General features: G+C 45.5%; 4 protein-coding genes across 5 annotated transcripts; 2 read left to right on the top strand and 2 right to left on the bottom strand.

Annotated features, from left to right (window-relative positions):
- Positions 1-6,296: 6,296 nt before the first annotated feature.
- On the top strand, positions 6,297-8,867 carry LOC136958654 (myocilin-like). The gene is made up of 3 exons (XM_067252704.1): positions 6,297-6,959; positions 7,469-7,561; positions 7,662-8,867. Exons 1-3 carry the CDS (start codon positions 6,509-6,511, stop codon positions 8,465-8,467), a joined length of 1,350 nt encoding a protein of 449 aa, XP_067108805.1. The 5' UTR covers positions 6,297-6,508; the 3' UTR covers positions 8,468-8,867.
- A 714-nt stretch (positions 8,868-9,581) lies between these two features.
- On the bottom strand, positions 9,582-11,793 carry LOC136958655 (polyisoprenoid diphosphate/phosphate phosphohydrolase PLPP6-like). The gene is made up of 2 exons (XM_067252705.1): positions 11,239-11,793; positions 9,582-10,353 (listed from the first exon to the last, which is right to left on the bottom strand). Exons 1-2 carry the CDS (start codon positions 11,702-11,704, stop codon positions 9,965-9,967), a joined length of 855 nt encoding a protein of 284 aa, XP_067108806.1. The 5' UTR covers positions 11,705-11,793; the 3' UTR covers positions 9,582-9,964.
- A 136-nt stretch (positions 11,794-11,929) lies between these two features.
- LOC136958657 (peroxiredoxin-6-like) lies at positions 11,930-14,634 on the top strand. Its single transcript, XM_067252706.1, has 5 exons — positions 11,930-12,262; positions 12,960-13,116; positions 13,438-13,584; positions 13,745-13,891; positions 14,218-14,634. Exons 1-5 carry the CDS (start codon positions 12,171-12,173, stop codon positions 14,344-14,346), a joined length of 672 nt encoding a protein of 223 aa, XP_067108807.1. The 5' UTR covers positions 11,930-12,170; the 3' UTR covers positions 14,347-14,634.
- Positions 14,635-14,639: 5 nt separating this feature from the next.
- Positions 14,640-20,942, bottom strand: fggy (FGGY carbohydrate kinase domain containing). Of its 2 annotated transcripts, XM_067252702.1 has the most exons (16): positions 20,908-20,942; positions 20,437-20,661; positions 19,852-19,963; positions 19,500-19,651; positions 19,239-19,327; positions 18,969-19,084; positions 18,725-18,853; positions 18,037-18,140; positions 17,518-17,625; positions 17,366-17,427; positions 16,985-17,135; positions 16,802-16,876; positions 16,558-16,678; positions 16,374-16,468; positions 15,745-15,806; positions 14,640-15,585 (listed from the first exon to the last, which is right to left on the bottom strand). In XM_067252702.1, exons 2-16 carry the CDS (start codon positions 20,632-20,634, stop codon positions 15,507-15,509), a joined length of 1,653 nt encoding a protein of 550 aa, XP_067108803.1. In that variant the 5' UTR covers positions 20,635-20,661; positions 20,908-20,942; the 3' UTR covers positions 14,640-15,506. The 2 variants fall into 2 exon arrangements, with proteins under 2 accessions (XP_067108803.1, XP_067108804.1); XM_067252703.1 differs by lacking the exons at positions 19,500-19,651; positions 20,908-20,942 and having other exon boundaries at positions 20,437-20,546.
- Between the last annotated feature and the right edge of the window lie 267 nt (positions 20,943-21,209).

The following is a 21,209-nucleotide window of genomic DNA, read 5'->3' as shown; positions in this document are numbered from 1 at the left end:
TTGCGAGGCAGCGCCGCGCCTCGCCGTTTAATCGACAATTCAACTGTCCAATGACAATCGAGAAGCAATGTCGTGGCTCACAAACTCGGGGTTTAATAGGCAGAGAACCGACAAGTTAGGCATAGCAAACCCGCCTCCTGTTTACATTGTGCCATCTCTGCCTTCGTGACTCATGCGACACGGGCTGCGTATCACCGCACCAGTCAGGATTTGATGCGCTTTTGTATACCCCTGCAGTACAAGAAACATTTTGAACATTTGGAGGAATCCTACCCCGATATGGGTGACAGGTGGAATGTCAATGCTAATGTCATGCGTTTTATATTGCTCTCTAAGTCTAATAAACAACATCGGACAGTCATTAGGCATTGAGCACATCATTGGTGAGAGACTGTATGTCACTGCAGGCCACGGACAAGGAACCCACATCCACCATTACCTCTGTAAGCCAACACCTAGGCTGTGTCAGATACAAGCCATGATGACATTGTATCCACCCTACTGGTTATGAACAATAGCCTTATTAATTTGTAATGTTGTGCATCTCTGTTGTGATTTGAGGAAATCTGGTTGGCCGCCTCTAAATTGTGACTCTTCTTATGGAAGCAGGCCAAATCGAAGCAGAATGCTCAAGAATCCTGTCTGCATACCGTGGATAAAGTGACCTACATCCACAAAGCTTTCTGGGAGGCCCAAGCTCCATAGGCGCCATTCCCTTTCACCATCATGGTGGAAACATCTTGATTAGTGCTGGTACACATATGCTGCTGTTTTGCAGACTCCTCACTAGGTGGCAGTAGTGACCTAAGTCAGTACTTTTAGGCCCCTTAACTGTCCTTTATGGATTTATGAACCCAACCTCTGGTTCTAAACCAAAGGCCAATTTTCTGTTCCTTGCAGACTTCACAAATGTCACATTTGATGTTACTTAGCAGTGGTTCTCAATCCTGGTCCTCGGGACCCCCTGCACTGCATGTTTTAGATATTTCCCTGCTCCAACACACCTGATTCAAATTAACGGTTCGTTAAGGACCAGGATTGAGAACCACTGACTTAGAGAGAAATGTAAAAGATCCATTCAAACACATTGTAATTACATAGAGATGACCTGATGATTCTGAAACTCACAACTGACAAATCAATCTTTAAACCTCTCCTAAATTAGCATGTTGTTAATTGATTGACTGACTAGTGCCAGCAGTGTCAAGTTCAACCCTGTGACCCTGCCAGTCTGTCAGAGAAGTCTGTCTTAGTTATTCAATGATCCAACCACATGGGGTTCTTTCTCTGTTACACTCACTCTCTCTCGCTTTCTCATCCACACACACACACACACGCACACTGCAATAAAGGATGATTAAATAATTAAATGTATAGACATTCTAAACAGACACAGAACAATGGAAATCAAAAAATCGTTCAGCAAATCTTTCTGTCAACCACAAACCCCACGCTTATTTTCCGGACAAGAGGATCTAAAAGGAAGGGTTGTTTTAGATTATGGTGTACGATGTGGTTCTGACTCTAACCACACACATCGTATTTCTTGAGGTATCTGGAACAGTCAAAGGATTCGGGTCTGAGTCAAATGTTTACTAGTGAGTTCAACTGTGGGTGGAACTGTTTTTAGACCCGAAGTTAGCCAGCCTCTGCTCTGTGCACTGTGGACACCCTAATAGGTGTCTTCATTCCTTGGCTTAGAGTATCATAGGGTTAAACGGAAAGGATACGTTCTCACCTTTTTGCCTTTATTTGGTGAACATGTCCTTGGGCAAGGCACTTCACCCTACTTCCCTCGGGGGGAATGTCCCTGTACTTACTGTAAGTCGCTCTGGATAAGAGCGTCTGCTAAATGACTAAATGTAAATGTAAATGAACAGCTCTCCAGAACAGCCAAAAGTTCACAGGGTTTCACCTTCTGTACGTTCTACAACAACAACAACCACATGGCATAGAACACGCCACAGTCCCAGTCATCACACAGAGTTACCGCTCTGCGTCCCACAGGAAGGACAGATCAGGGGTTTTCATCCCTAACTTTTGTCTGTTTGGATTTGAGCCGATATTTCTTTCTTTTTAAAGGATGGTTTCATTGGCTTTTGCTCCGCTAAATTGGAACGTTCAGCACTCAAAAAGTCAGTCACTTTTTATTTGTGGCTCTTTTTTTATTGCTGCCTGTTATTTTCCTTGATAAACGTTCTTTTCCGAAATATATAAGCCATGCCTGGAACTTTGTAAAGATGTCAAAGTATAATCTAAGAAACGTGTGTCCGTGGCCTTTTTATGAAACGGTGAATTGACATAACCTGTCATGTGCATTGCCTCTCTGTTCTTGTATCTATTCAGACACAATGATGTGTTTGCAAATGTTTTTGATGACATGCATGTTTGTGTGCACTAAAACCACATGTGCTCTTTCATGCAGTTTCACAATTATAGGATATCCTGTTCACATACTCTAACTGTTTAGATGCTAGATCACGTGTGTCCAAGGATGTACACGTGTGTGTGTGTGTGTGTCAGGACAGATGACAAGAACCACTGGTCGCTGATGAGTGAAGATAGCTCTCGGGTTTAGCTAAGGGTTAAGGAGAAGCCAGCGAGAGGAGTTCTCCTCAATTTCTCTCCTATCCCAGAACGTAATTCTCTTGAGGCACCCATCACCCACGCTTCACTGCAGCGCTGTGTTTGGACAGAGGATTGGAACGTCTGCTGGGCTCATCAGAGCCGCAACACCTAACATCTCACGCCAGCCAGCTCAACTCTGCGGTTGCTGCACTGTGTGTGAGACATCTGGATATCCAATGACTGATATCGAACAACAGGTCTGCTGACATGATTAAGTGACTGAAAAGATGTGACACTGTCAATATCCAGGTGATGTACAGATCAATATGCAAGTTATGTGGAATGCACATTATATTTAGGATATTTCGGAATCTGCTTCATGGGCCCAAAGACTACTTGGGCCTACCACTAGGAAAGAGAGTTATGGTACCTTATCTCTTTCCCTATCCCCTCTCATCCCTCATTTCTTTGATGGCAAAGCCTCTCATTCCTGGCCCGGCTCCACCTGAGGGACGGAACCCTGTTATTAAACTGTCATCAATGGTAAAAACAGTTGTCTCTTACGTAACATGCACATTACACCTCCACATCCATCTACTGTACACTGCCAAACGTCCATAACACACAGACAACTACATAGTCTCTGGTGGAATTATGGAGTTGTGTCGCTGCATGGCGTAGTACGGTAGGAATTTATTGAGGGTTTTAAATGTACAGTATTATGGCCAGTGGAATTCCATGATACCTGCACTTCTAAAGTAATATGACCAAAGGCTGATAATTCCTGACAATATTACTGGAATTACAATGGAAAGGAATTTCTATTTTGATGTTAACACTATATATTTAGATTGCAGAAGCCAAGACAAGACAGGCACACAGACAGACTAAGTGACTAAGAAAAAGAGTGCCAGAAATAATATACTGTAGACTATACTATTATCTTGATATTAGATGGCTCCTGACATTCAGTAACAAGGTTTTACCAGCAACGATCTTCGAGCACAGTGAGTGTGTTTTGAATATGTCTTTAGTGACTAAGGGGACTGTGTCCAGTGGTGTGTTTGTACAGGGGCCTGGTGCCGTGTGAGCATGTCTGCATCTTTAATGAGAGCTTGTGAAGTGAAACACCTGCATTGAGCTGGCAGGGACTCAACAACACTTACAGTACGGAGGGCATGTAGAGCCCGATCCACAGTGATTACAACAGAGTCATGGCAGACAGTAGACGATTTTAATCCTTTACAGAGAAAAAACATCTCTTCCTGCTCCCTGAGGGCCCAATTAGCCCTCTGCAAACATCTCCGTGATAGCCAAGGACTTCTGCTCACACTGAGGGTACTCAATAAACAATGTTCACCTTTTCCCAAAATGTGAATGAAACTTGATGACTCCTTCAATCTGCTTTTTTTGCGGCTATATATCTACATTGGCACATAGATGGCAAACAAAAGCAAATTCACACAATGGTAGCACTAGCTGCAATTAGTCATATATTAAAGATATAAATATAAACATACACTGTAACAAACATAATTTATGTAGAATGTCTGGAGAGAGTTCAGTTGTTGATGCTCCAGTACCTGTGTGGGCGGCTAGAGGTCATGAGCTGGGTGGGAGTTCCTGTGTGGCGTGCTCAGAACTGTCTGCACTGTCTGACTCACCCTGTATATCATACATACCGGTCTGGCACCTCATGGAACTAGCCATTACACAATGTTCACACCTTTGGATGCAAGTATGTGGACTGTGTGGGGTGCTCAGAATGTGTAAACATTCCATTTCTTTCCGTGGATAAATTCTGTGATATTCTATCATTAGCAAGCAAGATTTGTGACTAACCTATCACAATATATGACAGATTTTGCACATATCCTTATATTTCCCGAATATAAAATAATGTTTAGTTTTACACAGAACATAACAAATAAGAGTGGGGAGTTCATTTACCTATGTAAAAAAAAGTCCCTTAGTTTGTCTGTAGACTGACTTACTGGCAACGCACTGGAATTTTCCAGGCACTGGGGAGCTCAAGTATTTTGTCCACATTTTACTGCCTTCGATCCGTAGTTTGACTGCATCTGTTGATTTTGTGATTATGTAACTCTGAATTAACTTGTAAACTGTTCCTATGAAATTCTAATACATTATTGGATAGATCTTTTAACTCCACTTCTCCACCCTCTAAATCAATCACAGCCCATTTTCCTGACTCTATGTTTTTGCTAATATCACTGAACACAAAAGCCTTCATGAATGAGCATGCTGAGCAATACACGGGGAAGTCTGGTATCTCAATGGACTCCGGGTACCGGCTGCTCACTTATTCAACAGTCAACTGGTGAGCTGACAGCTAGGGATGTTTGCTTTACAGTATGTCCAGCCCAAATCTCCAGGGTCAGTGTAGGAGCTCCAAAGTATATGAGCTGGGATGAAGCAAAACAGGATGTCAGGACCTTGATGTTATGTAAGAAAACCCTGCTTGAGAGGTTGAACGCACAGGGGGACGCAGTGGAATGTAAGATTCGAGACACCAGGAGGTTTGATCTTGTGGAACAAAATGTCAATGGTGCACATGGAGAGGGAGGAGGGTTTGAAAGATAAATCATTTCTGAAGCTGTGTTATGAATTGGAGTCAAGCGTGGCTCAGCGCAACACAAATATGCAAAAACCATTACTCTGCTCCCTGAGGGATGAGAGGCAGAGTCCTTAACCCCCCCCCCCCCCCCCCCCCAGGACCTCCTGCTGCTCCTTCAGACTTCCTATTTGTTTTTTACTTAATCGACGTGCCTTGGCCATGTGACTGGAGTGAGCCCCCCCTTCTCCAGTCAGGAACACTGACTGAGCGCTGCACACACCTGCTTAAAAAGCTAGATCCAGGCCCAGCTGGGAGGGGACCTGAGGAGGGGTGACTTAAACCGACTGACAACATAACGGGAATCACATTGCAATAAGAAGTTTGGGTTGCACACAAACGGGATAAACAATCCAAGTCAAGTATTACAAAAATCCTAGTCCTTTGTTCTAGATTGATGTTGCCGTGTTGTAATAGTGGCCCCAGTGGGATTAAGATAAGTATGGGTTTGGGAGGAAGAGTTGCTCACATCCCTCATTCCTAGCCATGATCCAGACATCCTACCCTGTTAGGTGCCAGTGTGGCCTCAGGTGTGCTGCTGGTGAACCAGACTATCAAGCTGTGGAGTTGGACCGCTGGAATTCCGGTAAAGATTGCAGGTAAAAAAAACAAACACATCTGACTCCCAATTGTATTTGCACCTGAGCATCTAATATACAGGTCAAACATCCCAAGGATATTGGAATTAGAGTTAATCACACAGTAGTTTAATGATATAACTACCGGCTACAAAGGAAGTAAACAGAGTAGCCGTGATTGTTATCGTAAACAGGTGACAGACAGACATAATAAAGACGTGTGGTCCAGACAAAACAACCAGCAGACATAACAGCTATAAAGACACAATAAAACATAGACAGGAACAAAACAAACATAAAACTTGGTCCGTTTTCCACTCATACTCTCTTAAATTCACTCTGTTGCATGGAAGTCCCCAAAACACATGGTCTCACACCCCCATTCCAGCCATGTCCCCTTTTCGGATGTGCAGTGCTACTGCCTCTTGTTCCCTCCCACCCCTTTTGCACTTGACTGTATAAATATCCCTGTCTCTGCATGTTGTAACTCAGACACCATCTGAGACTGACCAGAGAGACCCAGGAAAGGGGAGAGCTAGACTAACTAAACAAATAAACAAAAAGGATGAATTCAAAACAATAAATAGGATCGCTCAGCAGTAGTAGTAGAAGAATAATCCACCCCAGGGTTAGGTGTGTCACAGCATAGAGAGAAGAGGAAAAAGGCAGAAGAGAAAGAACTCAGCAATCCAGAAAACCACCCAGAGAGAGAACTACTTCAGCCGGAATGTGGCTTCTGGTAGCCATGTGTCAGACCTGCCTGATGCTGTGCAGTCAGGGGCAGGATCGAGCCTCCCTGCAACGCTCCAGCGACAACGACGGCCGCTGCCAGTATACCTTCACAGTGGACAGTCCAGCAGAGGCCAGCTGCCCTGGGGTTCATGGGGGCCCAGAGCTGGAGGGCATCAGGTCCCGCCTCACCCTACTGGAGGCCCTGGTGAGCAGGCTGGTGGGAGGAGAGGGAGCCGAGGCTGAGGGGGGGCTCCAGGAGTCCTGCTCCCCGGGGGAGAAGAACCAGCTCCTGCAGGACAAGGAGCAGCTGGACAGGCAGGTACAGGAGCTCCAGAGGAGGGTGGACGAGATGAGCCTGGAGGCTGAGACCCTCAGACAGAGACCCTGCCACCAGCCACAGGCCCCTGGTGGCCCCCTGCAAGAACTCAACCAGAGAACAGACAGTGGTGAGTTTCAACAGTCAGGAAGAGAGGCAATTTTCTGATGCATGCACATACATGCCCAGTGTGCTGATGTATTTACTGTAAATTAAACAGGTTATTATAATTTCATTATTTCAATTGAGATACATAAGGATGATCTTTTTGGTGAGTTGTGCTAAATGAGCTGTTTCTGTCAGCTGCTTTGTTGGGTGAGGAGGTATTTACGATGGAGATAGCTGTTTTACAGCTCTGTCACATGCGTGTGAATGCTTGGGGAATGCAGTAACAAGGTTTAAGGATAAATGGCATGCTAGGAGTCCACTGAGGCTTTGATGTGGTCAGAGAGATGTAAAGAATGCCTCGGGATGTCAGTTAGTGTCCAGCTATTGTTTTACATCTTGGATTGCATAGACTTTAAAACAGCCAAGCGTAACTTAGGCTCTAACTTAATTACAAACCAAATACTTAGCAAATTACCTCTTACTGAGATCAATGAATCTGTGCCTCCCTCTTCACTCCTGTCTCTCACCCAGCCTCCGACAACGGTTCCTATCAGGAGATGAAGGCTGAGGTGACCGAGGTCCCAGCATCCCGTCTGATTCCAGAATCAGCTCAGAACTTCACAGGTACAGTGCAGGAGTCTTACCCATTCAGTTGTAGCTACATGTCGGGAGATCTCCTCACTCGATACAATGGCCAAGTATGTGTGTTTTCTCCTGTGACCAGGCTGTGGAGATTTGGTCTCGGTGGGAGAGCCTGTGCTGCACAGAAAGGCTGACGGCATCACAGGGAAGTACGGGGTGTGGCTGCAAGACCCCGAGGCCCTGGTCCCTCCTTACACTAACAAGACCGTATGGCGCATAGATACCGTAGGCAAGGACGTGCGGCAGCTGTTCGCCTACGAGGACAAGGAACAATTTGCCCGTGGGTTCCCCATGAAGGTGCTGGTCCTACCGGAGCCCGTGGAGAGCACAGGGGCCACCCTGTACCGAGGCTCCTTTTACTACCAGCGCCGACGCAGCCGCACACTCCTCCGCTACGACCTGGCCTCCGAGAGCCTGGCGGCCCGCCTGGACCTGCCCCACGCTGGCTTCCATGGCCAGCACCCCTACTCCTGGGGGGGCTACACCGACATCGACCTGGCCGTGGACGAGCAGGGCCTGTGGGCCATCTACAGCACCAGCAAGGCCAAGGGAGCCATCGTGCTGTCCAGGCTGGACCCCGACAGCCTGGAGGTGAGGAAGACCTGGGAGACCAACATCCGGAAGAACACGGTGGCCAACGCCTTCATGGTGTGTGGCCGTCTGTATACGGTGGCTAGCTACACGGCGCTCAACACCACCATCAACCACGTCTTCGACACAGCCACTGGGGAAGGTCGAGCCATCGCCGTGCCCTTCCGGAACCGCTACCGCTACAACAGCATGGTGGACTACAACCACGCCCAGAGGAAGCTGTACGCATGGGACAACTTCCACATGATCACCTATGACGTGAGGCTGGGTAGAGCCAGCAGCACCAGTGCCCTCTAGAGAACAGAGGTGGTACAGCAACATGTGTGGACTGTAGAAGATTACATTTGTATGTCTGTGAGAGCATTACACTGAGGCCTGTTTGTTTTTAACTTTCACTAAAATATATTTTTTCTACTTCACTGTAAATAAGATGATGGTAAAGAATTTCATCCCTGCCTCATACAGCAGCTACCCATGAGGCCGTGCTTGGTTTTAGAAAGAACTCCCCCTGGTTTTACTCTTTATTTAAATTTAAGATTTATTGTCGATTTCCACTTTCTTTGTTTAACCAATTGTCATCTGTTATGTTATTGTTCACAAGTAACCATTATATCAACTGAGCTTTCAATAAAAGCTATTAAAGGACAACAAAGTGGCCATGATTGTGTGTATAATTGAATGACTTTACTATTAAAAGCGAAACCTATACAATATCTAGAACCGAAACACATAATTGCGTGGGTTAGGTTTGCCAAGTGCAACACATTGCAAGTCACTCGAGAGACCAATAGAACTACTTCGATCTGTTCCAAGTCATGTAAATACACTACCTATAAGCTATTATAGGCCCACGTATTTTAGCTGTACCACAAGCCCATACAGTCAACCCCACTGCAGTACTGACAGAGATGACAAGGCTAAATGCTCTCTAACCTCCAACAATAATTCTTTAGGCCAGTGTTACATAAACTCCCCCCCCCCCCCCCCCCCCCCGAGAGGGACTCTTCGGGTGGGCGAGAGGCAGGTTCTCCACTAAAGGGCTGGAGGGATGGGCAGCATTGGGGGGGATGACACTGGGGCTGGGAGTGACCAACACTGTAAGGGGGGATGAGTTATGATGACAGTCAGGAGACTTGGTAGCAGCTGCAAACGAATGGAAACTTTGTTGAGGGTTTGGTAACCCCCTCCCACACACACAAACCCTGTCAGCCAGTACAATACCACGGCACCGTATATGGGCACTGGACTGCCAAGCATCGGAATAATTTTTTAACCACTGAAGATCAGATAACGTTTATATCACTTTCATCCACATGCACAAACTCTCTTAATCCTTTTGCTCTCTCTTCTCTATTAACATCATACAGTCTCCTCATGTGGATTGATATGCAAAAGAATAAACACACAAATGAAATGTGAACACATGTTTATATGAATCTCCTTTGAATTTTTTATACTGAGAGTAGAAGTGCATGCGACACCAGAACAATTTTGGTATAAAATTGCATGTGTGTTTCTACATTACAAACCCATAGACCATCCCATTCCAACCAACGCAGTGAAACCTCTGTGACCTCACACTTGAAAATGTAACAGACATGTAGGACACACAAGCTATAAACACACAAACACATATATAGACAAATGATAATCAATTAAAAAAAACAAAAAAAAACATTGGAAGAGCTCAAAGAATATTTTGCTGAAGGCACAAAGTAATTTTCTCTGCATTTTCTGGCCTCCACCTTGATAGCATCCCTCATTTGATGAAACCTGGTAAGATCCACCAGTACCCTATACAACGGCTTGTCCCTCCCCCAGCAGCAGAAGCAGGAGGTCTTGTAGGCAGGCCCAGGACACCCACAACCTCTCCACTAGGCTGTACTGGCAGTAGCCCATGGCCAGGCCAAAGCTCACGTCTGTCACATAGTGCCTGGCGAGCAGCAGCCGGGACAGTCCCACCATGGCAGCCCAGGCCAGCACCAGCGCTCGCATGGGGGCTGTGCCCACCAGCTGCGCCGCCAGGAAGCGGGCACACATGGCAGCTCGTGTGGCGTGGCCCGAGGGAAAGGAATAACGCTCCTCAAAGAAGGTGGAGAACATGTCGGAGCGGTTCTGGACAGGCCTCCGGCGGTGGAACAAGGTCTTTGTTATTCTGACCAGAGCCAGATCCAGTAGGAGAGCTGGAAGGGAGTGAAAAACACAGAGAGAGGTGATAAGAGGATGTTACCTTCATGAGTGTCAGTTTTTGTCAAAACATCAGTGTTAGTATAGGACTCCATTATCCTTCACGATAATCCTAACCTTTGACCTTTTCAAACTCAATCCTGCTGCTGGAACATATGCCAACTGAAGGCCTCTCCCAAGTACCTCAAAGCATCTAATCCAATAAGTATCATGAGAGACACGTGCTCTACATCTGGCATATAATCACCAACAGCCGTTTTATTTCCTGTCCATTTTCAGAGGTGACTATCGGGAGGTTAAAAGGATAAACAACTTTCGACTGATGCATCCTTTCCCCGTCCTTGGTGCCGCTATGCAACAGCTGCTGAGTTGACTACTCTCGAAGGAGGAACCGCAACTGAAAAAGAAACTTGTCATTGATCGCAGGACACAATCGATGGACAGATTTAACGTGATATCAGACAATTACAGCAATGCTGGGAATTTGTCCAATTATGCTCTGCCCTACAAAGACATCATAATGCCGATTTGGGAAAGGCTCTATAATTGTTTCAGCGATTTCCTGGATTGTCCCGCATGCCCTGGATGACATAGGCCTTTGGTAGAATAAGAGATTCATTACAAATAGCTACTGTCAGTACCTCGATAACAATGCAATGGTAGCCTACTCATTATAAAATAATTCTTAAAGCACAAGGAATTAGAAAGAGAAAAGTATGTTCAGTGATTAGTCTAATTTTTGCCAGTTGAAGGGCTATGGATTGAGAATTTGCTTTTTATGGATGAAAGTTTTTATTTATCACACACATTTGCCTTTAGTGCTCAGTGTTAAATATGAGCTTGAATAGTCTACAGAAACTCGACATGGGGTTTATGCTTACCTAATACAAGGTTCAGCATCATCTCTTGTTCTGTGACGGTCTCGCTTCTGAGTAAACAATAAAAGGTGCCGATGAACCACGGAATGGCATGGCCAGAGAGCTCCACCAGCCTCACCAGGGGTCGTATGCTGCCCCATGAAGAGTCCTCACAGGCGCACACACCCAGCCGCTTTGACAGCCACAAGTCTATGGCTAAAAACAACCTGAAGGTGATAACAAAAATGGACTGATTCAAGCTTACAGAAAAATCCTCTGTCTGTGCTACTGAGGAGACATGTGTGCAACTGGAGCCTCGGCGGCGGGACGGGCACTCTGATACCCGGTAACGTGTTACTGTAGCAAACTCAAATTTTCCATTGACAGCTGCCCCACTGATACTTCCACTACGACTGCTATTCCTCCTTTGCTTGGGCGACGGCATTATTCCCCGGGTGGTAAAAAAAAAAGAAAAAGTGGAATATAGCATGTAGGCTATTTCATTTGTTCTTCGATTTGGCTTGTATTAAATGATATCCTCGTATTAACTCGCACCATCCTCAAAACTCAAGCACCGGACACAATGAAGTTAAAATGTTGCCAACTGTTGCGAGACGGATTGAGTCACGTGACACTAACTGACATGACAAGTTTGGTCTTCATTTTAACTCATTGCTGGAAAGTAATAGGCAAAGTATTATAGAGTGCACTCGTCGGACAATTGAGTTATGAACTTAAATTCGCAGCATATTCAAATTCTAAAAACAATGTTTTTCGTGCTACTATAACATAGCTTAACAAGAAGCGAAAATGTAAATGTAACTTTCGGAATAAAAAAAAACCGTTTCTTAACCGGGGTTTCCACTGCCCCGCCTAATATTTTGCCTTCGCCTCTCATCACCTCCATCCAAGTCATCACTGACGTGCTGGGTAACCGTTTGCAGCCACAGCCAGCCATGCCAGGTCTCTTGCTAGGGGATGTGTTCCCTGATTTCGACGCCGAAACAACTACCGGCAAAATACAATTCCATGACTTCTTGGGTGACTCGTGAGTAATAGCGAATAGCCTACTACTGTATACGGTAGAGCGGAGCATCGATTAGGATATACATTCACATTTGTTTTTTATGCAATTGCTAATACACTAGCTTACTTACAGTCAACAGGCCTACCTCACTGATTGGACTATGGCGTAAGGTTTCATATCGTAATAGGCTACTATTGTGATGAGATTTGTTTTGCTCTCGAAATCTGACTACAGCCGATAAATAAATGCAATTATTCCTCATTTTAAAAACGCTTCCGCTAATTGGGACCTCCTCAAGCCATATATGTAACTAGTATTTTGTTCACAGCAATAGGCTAAGTATTATTAATAGATGGTAGGCTACCAGCAGAAAGCACAGTAGGCTACTTGAATCGGATGTGCTTTTAGTTAGTATAACGCTGATATAGCACTTGTAGCAGTAACCACATGCTCCACATTCCACGTCCTTTGAGATGTACGCCACCACCTTTATAGACTCTGTTCGTTTAAACAAGTATAGCCTATGTTAATTGTAGTTATGACAAGTGACAACTTTCAAACATTGCTAAGACTCTTAAGGACCACCTGCAACCTAGTCAACTGGAGTAAACCTACAGCATTATAACAGACACACAAGAGCCACTGCGAGAGATGCTGACATTCCTCTCCAAGCGCCTGCTAATCTCCCTCATACTCTCTTTCATCTCTCTCTGCCTAGCTGGGGAATTCTGTTCTCCCACCCCCGTGACTACACCCCAGTGTGCACCACAGAGCTGGGTCGAGCTGCCAAGCTCAGTAGTGAGTTTACCAAGCGCAACGTCAAGATGATCGCCCTGTCAATCGACAATGTGGAGGACCACTGTGGCTGGAGCAAGGTATCAACTGTAACCCTGTTATGACTACATAATATAAAAGCTGTCCAAAATCCATTTCTGTCAAGACACATGACCAATTAAAAATAGCTCGAGAGTTACCCTAGATCTAGCCAATGCCAATTATTTTTGATCATTCATTTTCTTGTTATGAATAAATTGCAAGTCTGAATGGTTAGATCTACATGATGACATAACTTTCTTGTTTACTGAGGCCCTGCAAACACTATTTTGTCATTTGTGTTAATTGTGGTTGGACCCTGCAGCAAAATAATCCAGCAATCTTCAACACTTGTCTCAGTAATGGAAACTATGGCTTTTAAGGACATCCTGGCTTATAACAACGAAGAGCCTGGCTGTGTCCTCCCCTTCCCTATCATAGCTGACAGTCAGAGGGAGCTGGCAGTGTCTCTAGGCATGCTGGACCCTGATGAGAAGGACAAGGATGGCATGCCCCTCACAGCCCGCTGTGTGAGTCTCCCCTCTTTCTCTCTGTCTGCCATCTTTCTCAGACACCAAAACAGCCCTAAATCTCAATGTGGAGGTTAATTATGAGTTACCAGTCAAACTCACATACAGTAGGCTATATTCATCAGGTCTCATTTTGGGGTATTTGGCCTGTGCTTTTCAGGTGTTTATCATTGGTCCAGACAAGAAACTGAAGCTCTCCCTACTTTACCCAGCGACAACTGGACGCAACTTTGATGAGATTCTGAGAGTGATTGACTCCCTGCAGCTTACTGCACAGAAACGGGTAGCCACGCCTGCAGACTGGAAGGTGAAACTATAGTAACTAATGTCTTTCACCGTAATCATCAAAACAATAACAGATACTGCAACTCCAAACGAGTGACATGTACTGTATACACAAATTCCTGGTCACACGTATAGGTTAGACCTTACAGTATTTATTATAGGTTTGAATATTTTATTATAGATTTATATAGGCCGCTAGGGATTGTCAAGAGGAGCAAGACCAAAAGTATTCGAATTCTACCTGTACTTGTTGAAAGTTGCAATGTCAACAGTGAACATTATCAACCAGGGTTCATTCTCACGTCAAACCCTGTCGACTCTACCTCTTGTGCCAACCCTCCTGTAAAGCCTGGAGATCGTGTGATGGTTCTGCCCAACATCCCAGAGGACGAGGCTGCCTCTCTCTTTCCTGACGGGGTGTACAAGAAAGACCTGCCCTCAGGGAAGAAATACCTGCGCTACACACCCCAGCCATGAGGGGCACCCAAACCTCTCACTGTCACTGACGGGACCATCATTACAGATAAAGAAGTGATTGCTCCTTACAATGTATTTGAGAGTATTAATCACAGATGGTGATGTCAAAGTTCCTGTGTCATGAAGTCAGGTAGGCATGCCATGATTACCCCTGGTATTTAAACAGACAAACCACTTCAAAACACTTGAGAAATTACAAACGGATTATGTGTGATATTAACTCAGAGGCTTTTTCACAAGTTTGTTGCCTCATGAAAAGCTGAACATCAATGAAATAAAACTTAAATGTCACGGAGCGTTTGGCTATTTATTAGTGTGCCAGTATTGACTACCTGAATAGAGAGTTTGTAGTGGAGGTTCTGGGTGTTAATACAGGCCTCCATCAATGTGTAGGAAGCCTGGTCACTGTAACACCTGGTAAAGGTCATCACAAAGCGCTGCATATCAATTGGTCCGTCGTTTGAAGTTGGCTGTTAACTCAGCTGTGTGGGATTTGGCATTTCTCTCACCGGGACAACACCAACAAGAGATTACCGCCTTTGATCCCGTACAACTCGGGGAACAAACATTCCTTGGTGGCTGACGTGATTGGAGACTGGGGCGGGGGGCGCGATCGACAGATAAGAGGACAGATGACAGGAGAGAGAAATAGGGTTAGGGAACGAGTGGTGAGATTCATTACTAAACTTGGAAGGTAAGAGAAAGGCTTCCACAGAGAGAAACCCTAAGAGAAAGGCTTCCATCCTTAGGACCCAGATTCAGAGATGTATTGTCAAACACAATTTGTCATAACTAAGCATTCAGACAAAACTATGAAATGCTGTCTTAAGTCATCATCTTCCATGAGTGTAATGAATGGTTATCCAGTAATGGTAACCATATAACAATGCATAGTAATACCTGTTTACCAGAATATTCTGTCTACATCAGCTACCATCTTAATGTTTTCAAGGCTGTCTTTCGGTGTGGAATAATGTTTGCTCACATCCACTTCCACACAGATAATGTTGAAGACTGCAGTAAGTGGCAACTCGTCATATCTTAGGGGAGCAAATTGTGTGCTCCCAATGTGTATCTACTGCCATGAGGTACCAGCTCTGGTGCCAGGTGCAGTCTGCTCTGTGAAGAGGATGGGAGCTGGTGGCCATGGGGCAGCGTAATCACTCCGTCATGAGGGCTGTGTACTCCCTCTGGTGGGCGAAGAGACGCAGGAACACCTTCATCTTCCTCTGGTAGAAGCTGAGAAAAGCCTTGTGTTAGATATGCAACTTTAACTTGAGCGTGATGAATTATAGAAACATGGGACCTGGTTAAGGGATGTGTACACACAATATATATATATATAAAAAGATGTGACGTCACATTTAAAGCCGGAGGCTTGATGCACGTCTTTATCACCTCTGGAGCTCCCTGGAGGGCTGGACAACTTTCCCCACTTTAGCCATATTTTCCATGGCCTCCTAAAACACACACAAGAAAACACATTCATGAAACCCATTCTTGTTTGGAACACTAAAACATGCATTGCCGGTGACGATGACCCAGTTCTGCACCTTGACTCGCAGGGCTCTGCTGTGAGGAGCAGTGCTGTGTCTCTCTTTCTGTCAGAACCCAGAACGCTCAGGAGCTACCCGCACCCCGGCTCAAAAGATCAGACAGCGGCAACTGCCTGGGCAGCTATGACTCAAAATCAGTTGACAGGTGCAACCTAGTCCAAATAAATTCTTATTTTTAGCATATCTGGCTTAAGGGATTGCCGTTCCCCTGTGTTAAGGGCTATGCTGGAGGAATGTCACAGCGCCTTAGCCAGGCAGCGCTCTATTTCCAGACAGAAAACCATCTCTGTCAGTGAACCAGCCTGGGCTCCAGTCACCAGCTCCTTTAAACACCAAGAGGGACTTGAAGTGCATCTCTTCGCCATTCTCGTTTCTCTCCAGTAGATGGCGGTGTAGAATCAGTAACTATCTGCTTTGTTGTCAACATTTTGAGAGAATTGTTGAGATCTGTCTGTGTGTTGGTGTTATTACTTGTATAGAACTGTAATCTTGTGAGGCACAGGCTCCTAGGATTGCTGCCCCCACAAGCACTGCTTCAGTCTGGGCTGGAAGGACCACCGGCAAACCTGGAAATACATTGTATGTAAGCAATACAAGGCTGTAAAATCTATTTGTTGTAATTGGATTCATAATTTACAAATTTACTTTAACAAACCTGTAGCATTGGCATGAATCTGCACAAAAAGAGGGTTCTTACTCAACCCCCCACACAGGAAAAGGGTTGTGATGTCATGTCCTGCCTTCCTCATGGCCTCAAGGACATGTCTGGTGCCAAGCTGAAAGTACAGAGACAAGAGGCCAGTGTTGCCATGTAGCTTATCAGAATGACAAAGTTACCAATCATAACCATCTATCACCGTTCGTGACAAGATGGCATGGAGTAAGCACAGTGAACTCACAGCAATGGCTTGTACAGTAGCAAGATACAGCAAGGCTAGGTCACCCAGGGTTTGGGAGAGTGACAGCCCCACCACCTGTAAAGCAAAGCCAGACAGTCCTCCATCATCCCAAACGTACACCAGCTCAAATGGACCTGATATGTTTTTGTTGGGTCAGAGCACCAGGCCCTCTCCCCCCCTCACCGCGCCCCTCAGAGTAGGGTCTGCCAGGGGCGACCTGTTCCCATGAAAGTCTGGCCACACATGCAGGCTGGAGGCCAGCACGTCCACTGAGGACTGGTCCTTGGCCATGGAGCCCAGGTGTGAGTTCAGGTAGGCATAAACATTCTCCCCCCTGCAAAGAGTTATAGTCATTCAAGAGAGGGGGTCAAATGACATCATAAGCTAATGATTAAATTAAAATGGTAGAATGATTGACTGTTAGACCCATATCCACACAGGAAATAGTACATCTAGTGCAAGCTTATAAACCATGTATAAACATTGGATAAAACCAAGTCTGTAGGCATGTGGGCCTATTGTTTAACACAAGTTCAGTATGAAATCCCATACGGTATAGCCAACCTTTTTTTTGCCTCCTCCTTTAGCTGGGTGTAGGCCACATGGCCCTTCACGACATGATCAATCTAGGGGATAGATAAAAAAACAACTACAGTCACTGTGGCTTGCGGTGTAGGTTGCCTTCAGTCCCAGTCTCAATGCACTATAGCTCTCACCAGTCGTCCTGTGGCACTCTGGCCTCCCTCATTAAGCCACAGTTTGGGCACCATTGCCGACAGGTAGGGTCCCCAAACCCCAGGGACAAACAAAGGCTGCTGGCTGATCTGAAAGAGGGGACAGCAGCATGTTCAGGAAGTGTGGAGAAGGGGATCAACAGATTAACACACACAAGGATGTGTATTCTGAAGCCAGACACACGTCACGTTGGTAGATAAGAGGGAGCCTGTTCAGGATGGCCGATCCTGAAGGTTTTAACATAAAACAATGGGGGGAAAACCGGGTGGCATGAGATTAGGTAGGCACGGACACTTCAGCACCGTGTAGCATTGTGTAGGCATCCTAACCACAAACTGCTTGGCTGGTTTTCAGACTAAACCCTCAGCGGGGGGTTCACATTTGGGTGTTAAGGCAGACATATCTCTGGTACTGTATTAACCAGAGCAACCCATAAGGAAGTCCCAGTCACTCATTTTTTGAGCAGCACAAAAGGAGCCATTTGGTTGAAAACCACTGACCGCCATGTGGCAGGACGACGTTCCACAGATCACAGCCATGCGCGATGTGATTGGCTGGTCCTCACATGGCAGACGGAAGCCTCGTACATCTGCACCAATCACGCCTGAAAAGACAAAACACATTTTAAAATAATTACCAAATAGTATTTGCTTTCCTTTGGAGAAGTTAACTAGTGCCTGGAGAGGCTGGGAGTGTATAATTATACCAGGAAGAAAGACAAGTTCTAATCGTCAAACATTTTCACCCTGACCCTTTGAAGTAGGTCTGTGACCTTCACATGGAATTCAGCAGTGACATTAAGTGCTGGAATAATGTTTGCCAAGCTGGTTTGAGTTTAAAGGGTGGTAAGAGACACGGGTATACAGACTCCAGGGCGTACATCACCACGGTACGTACAACAGTTAAACCACGGAGTGCTTTAACCTTTGACTGGGGTGACATTGTGTGATCAGTCGAGGTCACAGCAGAGATCATAGGGCAGAGTTCATCAGCAGTTTAACGCTCTGAACAAAAAGCAGATGTCTGTATTTGGAGCCACAGGATAAAGCTTGTGCTCATAAAAACAAACATCAGGAATGACTTGTGGACAAACTCCAAAAGAGTGTGGAGGGTTAGGCAACGTGAACCACCAACGGTTGGTAGGCTCAGCTCAAACCTTCTGGAATTGGACAGGTGACCCCACAGTACCTAAGCCTCCAGCATGGGCATCTATGAGGGAGGCCCCCACGGCAGTGCCCCTGTCCAGCCCCAGACCAGCTGCAGCCTCCTGGGTGAGGCCCTCCCCCACATGGCTCCCTGGACAGCAGGTCAGGCTGCCTGAATGCAGGGGAACACATACCAGACTCACTGAATGACAGATTATGCAGAGATGCCCATTGTGAAACGAAAACTAGCCGTGTGAGGTTGTGATTTCAGGTGTGACCCGACTGACCTATTTTGGAATGGTTGTTTTCCAGCAGGTCCTCCAGGCCGATGTCTGTCCAGAAACTGGAATCCCATCCGTCTGAGGGGCAGTAAGTCCACTTACACACCAGAGTGCATAAGGACCTGGAGACGAAGGCACACTTAATCTGACACAGTCCTGACCCAGCAACATTCCACTGTCATTCACAAAACCATTAAACACAGTGGACATCACTATAGACAATTTCACACGACCGCAAATAACATTCCGAGCCTCCCGCCCTCTCTCAGGGCTCACCTAGTCAAAGATCCTGTAGCCTTCCAAGATAAGAAGTCGGGAAGGTCGAAGAAGTGCGCTGCATCCTTCCAGCAGCTCTCTCTCAGATTCTGAGAAAGAATATTGACGTTAACATGTGCATCATATTCCAATATTACAGGCACAAGGAATAGGGGTTACTAAATCCACTTGAACTATTCAGTAAAAGCACTGTGAACAGCAGCTGTACAGGAGAAGCCCAGAGCGCAACAATAAAAGCTTCTTCACAGTGTGACCCCTGACCTCTTTGAGCCAAAGCAGCTTCGGGGGTTGCATCTCTGGTGACATGACCCCTCCCACCCTCCTCAGGACCCTGTGGCCATAGCTGGTTATGCGAGCTGCCTGCTCTGCAGAGCGATGGTCCATCCACATCACCACATTCCTTTCCTGCTCACCTACAAAGAGCATGTTTGAATGAAGTGTGCAAACCTAATATGTTTGCTTGTCATAAAAATATGCATCACCAATTTACAGTGTAGTTGTTTACAATAGTCCCAGAGAGATACAAACACATATGTTTTGACAGACAGACCTAGGGTGACCTCTTGATCAAACTGCATTAACTATTTGCTCCAGACTAGACTCACAAACTAACCATCTTGGTTGACGGCCACAGGCTGGAAGTTATGGTCCAGGACCACAAGAGAGCAGGTGGCATCAAAACCAATCCCTCTGACCTGGCTCCTCCGGACTCCCTGGGTCACTCTCTGGTTTAAACACAGCACAATATATATGTGAAATGTGGATAAGATAGCTCCTTTGGGACAATGGGACAACAAAAAAGGTGAGTTATACTTCACTTATCATTTCATTTTCAACCAACACAAATAAATGTTGCATCATTCACAACCATGTCTGTGGTAAATACTAGACCTACCAGTTGTGAATTAGCTATAATGCACACAAGGCAACCACTTAGGACACTTATTGACCTGTCTTTATGGGGTTCATACTATTTTATACTGATTTTGTACTTGATATTGTGTATTGTAGTCTCTACATCATAGCTTTTGAATTATGCATAGGCCTACTGGCACTCTCATTCTATACCACATCATTGGTTAATAGGTAGTGCTTGTTTTAACATCCTAATTTCCCCCAAGAGGATGAATAAAGTACCTATATGTCTCTCCCTCAAACAATGCCAGTCATACACAAATATCCCTAAGGCAACTCTTACTTTGACAGTGCTGCAACACCTGGCCCAGATCTCCGTGGATGACTGAACATAATGACCTGAGAGGGGCTCCCAGATGCTGATTGGTTCCTCTGCCGTGTCCTTAACCTGACCATCCCTGGTGACCAGAGCTGCCCTCACACTGGCAGTACCCACGTCCACCCCGACGTAGTACCTCTCCACTGAACCAACAGCAGTCATGAGAAAGACGCCTGCAGCACACCTGTACTATAGGAGGAAGAGTTTCTCATTACTTGGAGATAGTTTTATTTGTTGTTGCCAAATATCGTTTTGAATCCTCTGTATTTTCCTAAGTAAGCTACCCTTTTCAAGCGTTTTCGCACAGCGATGGTATGTTGAGAAATGTCTTCTAAACTGTAACGGTATCAGTATTTACTACAAAACTCTACTTTCACTTATAAAATTTAAATAGATTTGTTAACTCCTAAATATTAAACCGTAATTATGCCTTACCCGCTGACAAAAACCATTAGCTGCACAGCCTCCCTTTTTTTGTCGCTGTGTACTTTGATTTGCAACGGAACGTCACAGTGTCCAAAAAGGATATCGGCGATACTACGTCCCCTTTGCCCAGCTACGGAAAAATGAAATGATTTTGATCATAAAAACATGTGAACGTGTAATTTACCATTAATTGAATTGAAATTATTACTTTTGGGGGGGGGGGGGGGGGGGGGGTCGATACCAAGTAATTGTGGGCTAGTAGACCTATAAGCTAATGTATCTTGTTGTACACACATTTTCCATGCATTTTC

This window comes from Osmerus mordax, chromosome 16 (genome assembly GCF_038355195.1).
Source record: "Osmerus mordax isolate fOsmMor3 chromosome 16, fOsmMor3.pri, whole genome shotgun sequence".
NCBI classification, from domain to species: domain Eukaryota; kingdom Metazoa; phylum Chordata; class Actinopteri; order Osmeriformes; family Osmeridae; genus Osmerus; species Osmerus mordax.
This window is presented reverse-complemented; position numbering and strand designations above follow the sequence as displayed.

Coding starts and splice junctions, on each gene's coding strand:
- LOC136958654 (XM_067252704.1), top strand. CDS start 6,509: ATGTGGCTTCTGGTAGCCATGTGTCAGACCTGCCTGATGCTGTGCAGT. Junction 6,960..7,468: donor CAACCAGAGAACAGACAGTG/GTGAGTTTCAAC, acceptor TCTCTCACCCAG/CCTCCGACAACGGTTCCTAT. Junction 7,562..7,661: donor ATCAGCTCAGAACTTCACAG/GTACAGTGCAGG, acceptor TCCTGTGACCAG/GCTGTGGAGATTTGGTCTCG.
- LOC136958655 (XM_067252705.1), bottom strand. CDS start 11,704: ATGCTATATTCCACTTTTTCTTTTTTTTTTACCACCCGGGGAATAATG. Junction 10,354..11,238: donor GATGCTGAACCTTGTATTAG/GTAAGCATAAAC, acceptor ACTCCCTTCCAG/CTCTCCTACTGGATCTGGCT.
- LOC136958657 (XM_067252706.1), top strand. CDS start 12,171: ATGCCAGGTCTCTTGCTAGGGGATGTGTTCCCTGATTTCGACGCCGAA. Junction 12,263..12,959: donor CATGACTTCTTGGGTGACTC/GTGAGTAATAGC, acceptor CTCTCTGCCTAG/CTGGGGAATTCTGTTCTCCC. Junction 13,585..13,744: donor TGCCCCTCACAGCCCGCTGT/GTGAGTCTCCCC, acceptor TGTGCTTTTCAG/GTGTTTATCATTGGTCCAGA.
- fggy (XM_067252702.1), bottom strand. CDS start 20,634: ATGACTGCTGTTGGTTCAGTGGAGAGGTACTACGTCGGGGTGGACGTG. Junction 19,085..19,238: donor GCTACAGGATCTTTGACTAG/GTGAGCCCTGAG, acceptor CTTCGTCTCCAG/GTCCTTATGCACTCTGGTGT. Junction 16,877..16,984: donor ACCCTACTCTGAGGGGCGCG/GTGAGGGGGGGA, acceptor TTTGCTTTACAG/GTGGTGGGGCTGTCACTCTC.